The 12878-nt window shown below is 40.3% G+C and overlaps 1 protein-coding gene across 3 annotated transcripts in view; it reads left to right on the top strand.

Annotated features, from left to right (window-relative positions):
• Positions 1–12878, top strand: part of KNTC1 (kinetochore associated 1) — a 107408-nt gene that overhangs the window by 54870 nt on the left and 39660 nt on the right. For all 3 annotated transcript variants that reach the window (XM_032654017.1, XM_032654018.1, XM_032654019.1), the window contains 11 exons: positions 1570–1616; positions 3021–3099; positions 4314–4432; positions 5147–5282; positions 5940–6035; positions 6407–6463; positions 9362–9416; positions 9506–9569; positions 10137–10266; positions 11325–11414; positions 11882–12027. In XM_032654017.1, the coding sequence (XP_032509908.1) occupies positions 1570–1616; positions 3021–3099; positions 4314–4432; positions 5147–5282; positions 5940–6035; positions 6407–6463; positions 9362–9416; positions 9506–9569; positions 10137–10266; positions 11325–11414; positions 11882–12027 (1019 nt within the window). The remainder of the gene's footprint in view (positions 1–1569; positions 1617–3020; positions 3100–4313; positions 4433–5146; positions 5283–5939; positions 6036–6406; positions 6464–9361; positions 9417–9505; positions 9570–10136; positions 10267–11324; positions 11415–11881; positions 12028–12878) is intronic.

Consider the following 12878-nt stretch of genomic DNA (forward strand, 5'->3'; position numbering starts at 1 on the left):
CCTGAGTGATTGTGTGTCTTGCCCAGGGTCTGACATCTGGGGGCACACGATGTCTCTTTGCCCTAATAGGGATGTTAATTTAGCTAATTTGGTTATGCTGTTGTCCATTTCTGTACCACATAATTACTACGTTTCCTTTTATAATTATTAGGGGAGATGTTCTGAGACAGTGAAATATTCTGTTCTTCAGATTCCCCCCTGCACCACACATGTGCCTTGATTTAGACTCTACTGATGATTCTTACCTGAATCTGTTTTATCTGTGACGGGACCTGGACATTTTTGAAGAGTGCAGGCCATTTGGTTTATAAAATGTCTCGTTCTGGGTTTACTGATGTTTCTCATGATTAGATTCAGGTTATGGATTCTTAGCAGCCGTACTCTACAGGGGATGTGTTCTCTTCAGATATGAGAACACATAGCATCAGTTTTTTAGAAATAATATTAACATCTAAATTTATGATGGGATTCGGTGATCCAAATGCAGAATCTTCGGAATTGTTTCTTCTGAGTTTTCAGGCAGAATTTAATGAGGGAGATTCTATAATTCCTCTATCCACCTAGGCAGATATCCTTGGGGAAAAAAATCCATTTTTAAACAAATAGTATAACTAACATGACATTAGATTTTCAACTAGTGGTTTTTATATTACTTGGCGTTCACTTTAACAAATATTTTTTGAGTATTTACCAAGAGCAAGGACTGTGTATCAGTGGAAACAGAGGACTTAGAAGCATATCCAGGCCACGTAGAATCTGTGTTTGACTCAAACCCACATGTTTTAACTTATGCATAAACCTGGAGCACTAAACTGAAAGCCCCTTGAGACCAGGAACTGTGTTTATACATATAGCACCTAATACATTTCTTTGTAAGTCCCCATAAATATATACTGGATTAAGGCATAAAATTCATGGAGTCCTTTCTTTTTAAAAATTACCCAATGAGGGGCTTCCCTGGTGGCGCGGTGGTTGGGAGTCCGCCTGCCAATGCAGTGGACAGGGGTTCGTGCCCCGGTCCGGGAAGATCCCACATGCCGCGGAGCGGCTGGGCCGCTGAGCCTGCGCGTCCGGAGCCTGTGCTCCGCAGCGGGAGAGGCCACAACAGTGAGAGGCCCACGTACCTCAAAAAAAAAAAAAAAAAAAAAAAATTACCCAATGAATGTAAGCTCCAGGAGGACAGGAATATTTGTTTTATTCACTCAGGCAAATGCCTGGTGCATGTTAAGTGCTCAGTACATATTTGTTGACTGAATGAATGTGAGTAATCCCATTTTTTAAGGCAAGAATCTTCTCATAAAGTAATGAATTACACTGTAATTCCCTGTCTGTAAATAAAAATTTTTTTATAAATTTTTTTTTTTTTTTGCTGTCATCAAACATGGAGGTGCTGGGAGTTGAATCCAGGGCCTCATGTATGCTCAGCGTACACTCTACCACTGAGCTACACCTCCTCCTCTAAATATAATTTTGTATATTGGGTTTTTTTCATCTAATAGACTTTCATAAGCTTATACAGTCAACCAACTTTCTTCAATTTTTAACTTTTTTTCTTTCACTTTTTCAAAGACACCATCAGAATTATTTGAACTTCAGGAAGATGAAGCACTACGAAGGTATTCTTCCTGTACTTATGTTTGTCTACATCCTGTCGCCTAGTAGGAATCTTACCAATGAATGTGTTAGACATTGGACTTTCTTGGTACAACTTGGATCAGAACCTCTGAGAAGAATCAGTTCATTGATATATGGCTGTGAGTGTGTTAAGTATCTCCAGTGGAATAAATAAAAAACAACCAAGATCCAGAGTTTCTGAACCCTCAGTGAGTTCCTACTAGAACACCTTTAGCAGAGAATGTACATTGAGCAAAGGAAAACTCTTCTGTAGCTAGGACTCTGCCCCAGACCCCTGTGTATTCTCTCTCCCTGGGGAGCTAGGCTGGTTCAGATATAGGCCACCAGGATTTCTTTTTCCCTTCTAACCTAAGACTGAGACTTAGAAAGGCACATTGGTATTGCGTACTGTGCTAAGTCTGACTAGTCATGGCTTGCTCTCTTGAGAAGACTATATCTGTGCTCAAATCAGAAAATGTGGTAATCTATTAATGATGCTTGGCATAGGCATGGGAAAGGGAGTGGTAGCATGTATCCCAGCTTTTTGCCATTCTGGTCTGGACCCAAGTAGCTCAGCTCACTCATGAAGCCCTACACCCTACATTGGCCCTGGAGATCTGATGGTGAGAGAGGATGTGGAAAGATAAACACTGGAAAAGAATTTTTCCTGGTTTTGGGAGAACTGGCCTAGTATCCTCTTCATGCCCTTCTTTCCTCTGGTCACCCCTTTGTCCTTGCTTAGTCCTTTAAGGGCAGAGACACCTTTGTCTAAGCAAGAGGTAGCTCCTGGAGCATCTGACTGAACCAGCCACCTGGACAGGCTTAGAGGGAAACAGTTCAGAGAGAGAGAGAGAGGGAGAGAGAGAGAGAGAGAGATAGAGAGAGAGAGAGAACCCCAAGAAGGAGATCCCAAAGGGTACTTCATGCCAATTTCATAACTTCCTGCCTTTTCCCACTGGAATCTCCACCCCGCTCCCCTTCCAGTACACCTGATTGTCTTGCCCTTCTCTGGAGGGGGCCAGTCAGCCCTGAGTCCAGAGGTTAAAACGTGCCACTAACAAGGTCCTGTGAACTAAACCTGAAGTTTCCATGTGTAGTGTTCAATGTACTTTGCAGCTATGGTTAGTATGATTTGTATTAATTCCTTAACTAGAAAGAATATACGTTTTGGGAGGTTGACTAGCCATTTCATAGAGAGGACTGACGCTTGACATTTATTGTCTTTATTATCTTCTTTAGCTGTGAAGGAACTCAAGAAAAAATTAAGCACCCTTTAAAGGAGATAGCCCTTCAGGGCTGTATTTGGGATGTCTAATGACTTTTTCTATGGAGAGTAAAACAGGTCTCTTGTTTTGCTAATCTCTCACTAAGTTAAAGTCTAAATGTAATTAACAATTTTTTTTCAGAGTCCTGTATCTCCTTCTGTCTCGTCCGGTTGATTATAGTTCAAGAATGCTGTTCATTTTTGCAACATCAGCTACAACTGTAAGCTCTACGAACTTAGTCAAAGCTCATCTTTACATCTAAGCTTAACATTTTTTCCTGCATATTTACCATTTACAAGTGATTAAGATAATGCTCACTTCTGTACTTACTCAAAGTACGTCTTACTCTACAGATGAGGATTGTAGTATCTGCTGAGCTCCGTTTAGTGCTGGCTTCTGAAACATCCTGCTTGGCAAACTGAGTGGTGCAGCTGTTGACAATTCCCATGGGTTATCCACAGTCACTGTTTTAATGCCCTGGTCCAGCTACATCCCTAATACCAGAGGCCCCAACGAGCCAGCCTGAGAGAAGTCTTCACCCTGGTCTCCAGTCCCTGCCTGAGCTGTCACACCCCTTCCCCACTAAACTCTAGGGATAACTTTCCCTTATCCCTAAAGGCAACTCGATCTCTAGCCTTCAGGCTTTTACATATAGAAATGTTCTCTGAGGCAGTTGGAGCAGAGGGAGAGTAAAGGTGTAGATAGAAGGAAGAATGGGGAAAAGGCTGAGATGCTGATTGTATGTCTTTGACCGCAAGGGGGGAAAAATCCCTTCTTGCATATTAGTTTATCTGATAGTCATTCTTTCAAGTAAAAATGGTGTTGCATGAAAAGTGCCTGGTTCAGCTCACAGCTCAGTCATACAAGGGCTTTTCCCTGAAAAAACCCATTGCCTCGCGGTGTGCTTTACGAGTACTTCCTGTTTAGTCATGTAGAACATTAATGAATATGTTTTGATTAATTAATAGTAACACATATTCAAGTGTGAACTCATAGTACTATATTCAGGAGTTGAGGTTTAATAAAATTAATCCTTATTGCTTCAAGAACCTTCTTAAGTGGACGTGTCTTGTTTGCAATACTGCAAACGTGAAGAATGTGGTGGCTGCCACAGCAGTTGGGTGTTCCTACCGTTCGCCCACCAGTGCTTTTGCACCATCAGTGCAAATATTAACACAGTGTAAAAGGCAGGTATACCATTATAGTATTATTACAAAAGTGGTTCTAACTATTTTCCTTCTCAAAGAGTGTAAGAAACCCTCCAACCCCCATGCAGGGGTCCATGGAACACACTTTAAGAACCACTGACTCCCTAAGGGCAGACATAGACTTTAATGTTTTAAAAACTGATGTGGCTCATGTTACCTAGATGGAAACTCAGTTATCCAACTACAACACACGGCACAGCTCTACAAACCTCTTTTGGTCTTACAGACGTTAGGTGTGCACCAGCTCACTTTCGCCCACAGAACGCGAGCCCTGCAGTGTCTCCTCTATTTGGCTGACAAGGAAACTGTAGAATCTCTCTTCAAAAAACCCATTGAAGAAGTGAAGTAAGTGGAAGTTTAAAAATCGTATTAATAGAAAACAGATTCTTTGGAAGCATAACTTTTAAGCCCCATAGTTCAGAAGAGCGCGTTAGAGGGGCCATGTCAACGTGGTTCTGTTGCCTCGGGTGTCCTTGACGTTCTGGCAAAGGGGAAACAGGCCTTTAAGAACATCTTGTTTCCCTCGAGTCTTTGAGACATTTAGAAACTGAGTGTTTTCTTCATCTTGCTCAGATTGATTTCTTTTTATATATATATAAATTAATTTTATTTATTTATTTTTGGCTGCATTGGGTCTTTGTTGCTGTGCACGGGCTTTCTCTAGTTGCAGCGAGCGAAGGCTACTCTTCGTTGCAGTGTGCAGGCTTCTCATTGCAGTGGCTTCTCTTATTGTGGAGCATGGGCTCTAGGTGCGTGGACTTCAGTAGTTATGGCTCACAGGCTCAGTAGTTGTGGCACATAGGCTTTGTTGCTCCGCGGCATGTGGAATCTTCCCAGATCAGGGCTCAAACCTGTGTGCCCTGGATTGGCAGGCAGATTCTTAACCACTGCGCCACCAGGGAAGCCCCTCAAATTGATTTCTTTCTAATATTCCATGACTATATTTAGAAGCTTAAAATAGACATTTAACAACAAACTGTCCGATATTTCCAAGGGAAATTATTTTAAATGTAAATATGGTCAGTGAGGATGATTCCCATACATGCCTCTGTTTTCCAGATCTTATTTGAAATGTATAACTTTTCTGGCATCATTTGAGGCTCTGAATATCCCCATCACCTATGAATTATTTTGCAACAGTCCTAAAGAAGGAATGATTAAAGGTCTATGGAAAAACCACAGCCACGAATCCATGGTATGTACACAGAGTCATCCGGCAGTGGGGCCTCCATCTTCTCAGATGCTCTTTTGTTCACGCAGCTGCCTGCCACCACTCAGAGTTCTGAAAGACAGAACCAGAGAACTCTTGGTTCCTGAACAGGTCTACTGCTCTGAGGGCTTCCTGACTTTCCTATCCTGGCAGGTGACAAGGCAACTTGGAAGTCCCCTTACCTCTCTCCCTGAAAGCCTAAGGCCTGAAGCCATCCCACCTACCCGAGGGAACACTTTTATAATCCCTCCCCAAGTCCTGCCTGTCCTCATCTAGACAGACTTCCCTGTGTAAGGAGTATTGTTTCTCTTCCTTCTAGTTACTGGTGGGAATGTAGTCTCTGAGGCAGTTGGAGCCCAGGGCGGGAAGGGTATGAGGCCAACAGGCAAACTGTTCTAGGACAGATGAAACAAAGCGGGGAGGAAGGGGAGTCTGAGATGCTGTGAGTCCATAACAGCAAGAAAGAAAAAGAATATTTTTTTTTTCTTTCCCTAGAGAGATGAGGGCCTTCACTGAAATTAGGCAATAGACACACTTAGACTATAAGCATGTTTTGTCTTTAGCTGCCCTACCTTTTCCAAAGGTGGTTTGATTTACTGGTGTCTTGAAACAGTATGAATTTTTTTTTTTTGTCTGCTTCAGGCTGTAAGGTTGGTGACTGAGCTTTGTTTAGAATATAAAATCTATGACCTGCAGCTTTGGAATGGACTCTTGCAAAAGCTTCTTGGCTTCAGAATGGTAAGTAAGACTCAGTGCCCTAGACTGCAGTATATTTTAAAGATTTTGCACAGCATCTCCTAAACATTTTGCACTGATACTTGTTATTGAACAGATGGATGCTGAAAACATTCACTCTCACTGGCTTCATGCCCAACTTAAAGAACTTGGCGTTAGGCCAGAGAAAGTGCAAACTCAAAACTGACATAAATTTCATTGGAAACAAATGGAAGTTTCCCTGGCCTCTTTTGATGTTTGTGAATTTGTAAGTGACCTTCTCTGGTGGTCCTCATGGAAGATAAATTTTACTGATATTCTTGTGAAAGTTTAATTTTCACATTGGAATTTTCTGTTTGGGTGGTCTTCAGAACTTTTGTGTTTTATTTTTTCAGATTCCTTATCTAAGGAAGGTTTTAACAGCCATTTCTAGCATCTATTCTTTATGGCAGGTATGTAGTTTTCTAAAGTAAATTTTACAGAATTTAATCTTTATACTCACCGGCTAGTGCTGGATACACTGGATTAAGTAGTCAGCTCCTCAGTGAAGCTGTTCCATTAAAGTGGTGCCTGGACCCAGAAAACCCAGCTTGGACATTGTCTCATCCACGACATCACTTCTCGCAGTTCTTCAGGCCTCAGGAATCACATCTTCATTTATGCCTTCAAAACACTTTGGCTCAACTATAACACTGGTCACGGTATAATTTATTTAAATCACACATTCGACTGCCCCTCTTGGACTTTGAGGACCCTTAAAGTCAAAGACCATGTCTTATTCATCTTTTCTAAATTTCATGTGTTGTTCACACACATTTTATATATATATATATATATATATATATATAATAGAAATATATAATTTATTCTTAGTTTAATAAATTAGACCATATGCTGAGTAAAACATGAAAATTTTTCTTTACCATTTCCCTTCATAATTATCTCCCCCAAAGTGACTACTGTTGACAATTTCCTATGTTTTCTTCTAGAGCTTTCCTATTATATACAAGCAGGGGTGTGGGCGCATATATGTGTGGGTGTGGGTGTTGTGTGTGTATGTATTCATTTTGGTACATATAAATGCAATCACATTCTAGACAAAGTGTTTTTTTCCACATAACAATGTATCTTGGAGATTGTTTCACAACAGCACGTATAGATCTTTTTTTTTTTTTGATATAATTCACACATAAAATTTACCCTTTTAAAGTGTACAGTTAGGTGGCTTTTAGTATATTCACAAAGTGTGTTACCAACACCACTATCTAATTCTAGAACATTTTCTTCACCCTGAAAATATACCCCATATCCATCACGGATCATTAATTCCTTCTTCCCCCCTCCCTCTAGCCGCTGGTAACCACTAGTCTACTTACTGTCTCTGTGGATTTATCTCTTCTGGGCATTTCATATCAATGGAGTCATACAATATGTGGCCTTTGTGCTTCTTTCACTTACCATAATGTTTTCAAGGTTCAGCTATTATCGCATGTATCATACCTTTTTTTTTTTTTTTAAATAAATTTATTTATTTTTGGCTTCATTGGGTCTTTGTTGCTTCACACGGGCTTTCTCTAGTTGCAACGAGCTGGGGCTACTCTTTGTTGTGGTGCGTGGGCTTCTCATTGCAGTGGCTTCTCTTGCTGCGGAGTACAGGCTCTAGGCACGCGAGCTTCAGTAGTTGTGGCACACTGGCTCAGTAGTTGTGGCTCGCGGGCTCTAGAGCATGGGCTCAGTAATTGTGGTGCACAGGCTTAGGTGCTCCGCGGCATGTGGGATCTTCCCAGACCAGGGCTCCAACCCATGTCCCCTGAATTGGCAGGCAGATTCTCAACCACTGAGCCACCAAGGAAGTCCCATATCTTTCCTTTTTATTGCTGAATAATGTTTCATCGTATGGATAGACCACATTTTATTTATCCATTCATCAGTTGATGGATATTTGGGTTGGTTCCACTTTTTGATTATTATGAATAATGCTGCTCTGTGAACATTGGTGTATAAAAAACATATGTTTTCGTTTCTTTTGAGTGTGTACCTAGGAGTGGAATTATTGGGTCTTACAATAACTATGTTTAATCTTTTGAGGTATTTCTTTTTTTTTTTTTTTTTTTTTTTTGGCACGCGGGCCTCTCACTGCTGTGGCCTCTCCCGTTGTGGAGCACAGGCTCCGGATGCGTAGGCTCAGCGGCCATGGCTCACGGGGCCCAGCTGCTCCACAGCATGTGGGATCTTCCCGGCCCGGGGCATGAACCTGTGTCCCCTGCATCGGCAGGCGGACTCCCAACCACTGCGCCACCAGGGAAGCCCTATTTCATGATTTTTAACTCTTAATTGTTCTCCAAAATGTGGAATAAAATGTATCATAAGTTATTTAACCACTCCTCCTGTTGATGGAAATTTATGTGTTGCCTTATTCATTTTTTGAAATTCCTTCTCTCCTTCCGCCTTTCCTATGGTCCTAGCACAATGTCTGGCACATACATAGACTTAGTATAAATTTTGTTTTCTGAATTGAGTTCTGACACTTTTTTCCCAAATGCAACAATAGTGAATCGTGGAAGGATACATGGACCCCAATGTTCATAGCAACACTATATATTTACAGTAGCAAAGATACAGAAGCAATCTAAATGCCCATCAACAGATGAGTGGATAAAGAAGCTGTGGTGTAGATAGATAGATACAATGGAATACTACCCAGCCATAAAAAAAAGAATACAATTTTGCTATTTGCAGTAACATGCTTAATGAAGTAAATCAGATAGAGAAAGACAAATACTGTAAGATATCACTTATATGCGGAATCTAAACAAATAATACAAATGAGTGTGTATGTAAAACAGAAACAGACTCAGAGAAAACAAACAAGTGGTTACCAGAGGGAAGCGGGGAGTGGCAAATTAGGGATATGGGATGAAGAGATACAAACTGCTACATATGAAACAGATAAGCAACAAGGATATAGTATATAGCACAAGGAATTATAGCCATTATCTTATAATAACTTTTAGTGGAGTATAATCTGTAAAAATACTGAATCACTTGCATATAATATTGTAAATCAACTATACTTCCATTTTTTCAAATATAAATGAATAAGATATTTTGCAGAGCAAAATTAATAATAATGAATCAGCCAGGATTATATGTTAATATCCTGAAATATACAGTTATGAAGGAAAATTCTCCTAAAATCTTAATGATCTAGAACTGGGAGATATCAACTTATAATTTTGGTCTTAACATCAAGAATATAAGCTCTAAGTGTATATAGTTCTGTGACTGCAAAATAAAGAGAGGTTCATAAGATCCCAGACATGAATTCTTTAATAAAGTTGTTTCCGCAGGTTCCCTACTTCAGCAGAGCCTGGCAGCGCGTGGTTCAGATACCGCTACTTTCAGGTATCTTTCTCTCCCCTCTCCCCGACACACTGACAGTAGCCTTTTATAGTTATGCATATAGACACATTATTGTTGCTTTTAATTTTCAGCCTCTTGTCCTTTAAGCCCCAGTCAGCTGTCAGATTGTTGTGAGAGTCTCATCGCTGTCCTAGAGTAAGTAAAATATTTGTTTTCCTACCCCCCAAAATCAGATTTGTTGCTTATAAAATTCCTTTCTAATCAACGTTCCTATGAGTAATTCCTTTTTGGGGGGAAGTTAAGCATACCACTTGATTTGAAAATAAAATATCTCTATTATCTTTACAATGTCTACTTTCCACATGCAGGGCAACTAGTGAACTTATATTCAACCTGCATTCCCTAAACTTTGTACCCAGTTTTAATGTGAGTATAGAGCACCTTTTATGACTACCGTAATCATACAGTGTTGTCTCATGGATTTTGAGTCTTCTAAGTATTCGTCTTTAGCCATGTATAGACTTTCAGCCACAATTATAGCTGCAGTCAGGAGTCTGTGTTCCTGTAGATCAAGTCTTTTATTTCACGAAGGATGTCATAAAAGGCTCAAACTACTCATTACTAGGCATACGTTATGCACCAGCATTTTAATGTTTAAAATTACTGAAACCGTAAACAGGTAACCACTGTGGAAAACTAGGAAGGCCAGTATAATCTAGTGAATATGACAGGTTATTAACTAATTACCGTGCTCTCTTGAAGATGTCCAGTTTCAGATGATCTTGACCTGATCAGAGTGGCCAGGCAGTATGTCCAGTTAGAGCTTCCGGCTTTTGCATTAGCCTGTCTAATGCTCATGCCCCACTCGGAAAAAAGGCACCAGGAAATAAAGGTATTTTGCAAATTGTTCCTCCGGGGCTGTCAAGGGTGTGGAAGGTCTCATGCTGCATGTCCCCTGCAAAAGGTTCCACTTTCTTTTCACCAAACCTGTAAAGCATGAGTGGGGGTGGAAGGTTTGTGTGGGGGTCTGGTGGGAGGCAAGACTGAGAGACAGATGAAGGTTTGTCTGAGGGATGCCCGAAGAGGAGTTTGCACCTTATTCTTTATCAGTGGGGAACAGTGAATTTTCCTGCCAGAATAAAGTGAAATGATCAGGCAGTATTTTTGAGGGAATAATCCACCTGGGCCTGATCAGAGGAGAGAGGGGGCAAGAAGTGAAACTCTTGGGAATCATTGCATTTGAATAGGAATTATCCAACAATCTTGTGGCTAGGCAGGGGAAGCCTGAGGGGATAAGTACCCAAAGCAGGGTGGTGGCAACGAAAATGAGCTAGGTGGGAAAGATGCAGCTTTACTTGGTGATTAGATGTGGGAGATAAAAGAGTAGAGTCAGGTTGTGTGTGGGTGTCTTAACAAAGGCACCACGAGCATTCTGAGGATAGAACTTTTAAAAATAACTCCCATCCCCTTTATACTATAGAATAAATAGAACAAAGCATTTGGAAATGTTTTACAATTATTTCCCCACGGGTAGAGAAGGCAGTACATAGAGATCTATATAAATGAGCACACATAATTTTTATTTCTCACTTGCTCTGTTCGTTGCATTTTTTCAGAGCCATCTGTGCCCGTCTTTGACTTTGTTCCTTTTTGACTTCTTAAACTCATCCATTGATGCTTTTCAGAGTTTTAGTATTTAAATAGATTCCTTTTGGCACTTAGAATGACAAAATGCTTATTAAGCAACTCTTTGCTGTTGGAATAGTTATTTGTAAAATGCTTTTTTCCCTTATTTCAATAATTTTGTTGTTGTTGATAGAGGTGGTTTTTTTCCTGTAGTAGATATGCTTTGTGATATTTCAAATTTAAAAATGAAAACCTTCCAGGTTTGACAGAAATTAGTAGTAATTATACTTTTCCATTAATTATGTGTTGATTTTTTTTCTCTAGAATTTCCTGGGCTCCTGTGACCCTCAGATCATTTTACAGCAGTTAGAGGAACATATGAATACTGGCCAGCTGGCAGGGTTTTCACATCAAGTAAGAGGCAATTTCCTCTCCCTTTTGTTATGAAAAACTTGATATTAGAAGGTAATAAATTTTCCCCAAACCAAGATTAAGCTGAAAACCTACCATCTCGATCTGTTTGTTAATATATACAATTATTTGGCTTTCATTAAAGCCTCATTAAATTTTTAAAAGGCAGGGACCCTGGCTGTCTTGTTTATTTAGTGCTCTACTCAGTGGAAAATCTGTAGCCTTCAATACTTGTCATTGTGAACAGTTTTCCTTGCAAAAAGTCCCAAAGTGCTTAACAACAACTTTTTATTTATTCACTGTATACTGAAATGGACTAAAGCAGTCCCCCCTGCCCACCCCCTCAAAGAGGAGGCTTAGTCAGGATGCGATGATAATTTAACTCCTAATTGTCAGAAATGTTTTGGTATTGAATAAGATGACATGGCATCTAACACATTTTGCGTGCGATGATACCTGTCATTCTACAGGTTAGAAGTCTGGTCCTGAATAATATCATAGATAAGAAGGAGTTTGGGATTTTGGCAAAGACAAAATACTTCCCAGTGTTGAAATCACACATGATGAATACCAACAACGTCGCTGAACTAGTAAACTATTTGGCAAATGAGTTAAGGTAAGTTAATAAAATTTTTTAAAAAACAACTTAACGTAAAATTTCCTTAAAATTTATCTTTATTTTGGAGGAAAATATCAAATAATCATAAAACTATTTGATTGTAATTAAAGGCTCCAAATAATTAAGCTGTAGCATCACTACGTTACACATACCTTGCTACTAACACATACTAAGAGGTTAGTTGTCTTGTAATCCAATCTCTTGGAACATGAACTTGGAATCAGACAATTAATCAAGCTGCCTAACCTCCCAAAATAGTCCTGCTCTAAAACCCTACATGACAACTTTACTCCTTAGACACTTGACCAAAGAATCAATAGCTATATGTAACATAATTTTTGCTAAGCTTGGTTATCTAATTTTCCAGCACCCACAAGTTTAGAAATAGTAAGCTTCGGGCTTCCCTGGTGGCGCAGTGGTTGAGAGTCCGCCTGCCAATGCAGGGGACGTGGGTTCGTGCCCCGGTCCGGGAAGATCCCACATGCCGCAGAGCGGCTGGGCCCATGAACCATGGCCGCTGAGCCTGCGCGTCCGGAGCCTGTGCTCTGCAACGGGAGAGGCCACAACAGCGAGAGGCCCGCATACCACAAAAAAAAAAAAGAAATAGTAAGCTTCTTGGCATAGGGTTCGGAGGGGATTTGGAAAGTAAAAAGAAGGGAGAAATGGGCTGGCACAGAAGAAAGGGAAAGCTTAGTCAGGATTGAAATGTTTCTGGGTCCATCCCTACATTTGGTCTAACTGTGCTGATCCCTGGAGGTGTCACTTTCTCAGTGCCATGCCATGGATTTCTTTCGCTTGTTTACCACTTGTGATCCAACCATAATTACAGGTTGTCATTTATGAACAAG

Source organism: Phocoena sinus, chromosome 14, assembly GCF_008692025.1.
Source record: "Phocoena sinus isolate mPhoSin1 chromosome 14, mPhoSin1.pri, whole genome shotgun sequence".
Lineage (NCBI taxonomy): Eukaryota > Metazoa > Chordata > Mammalia > Artiodactyla > Phocoenidae > Phocoena > Phocoena sinus.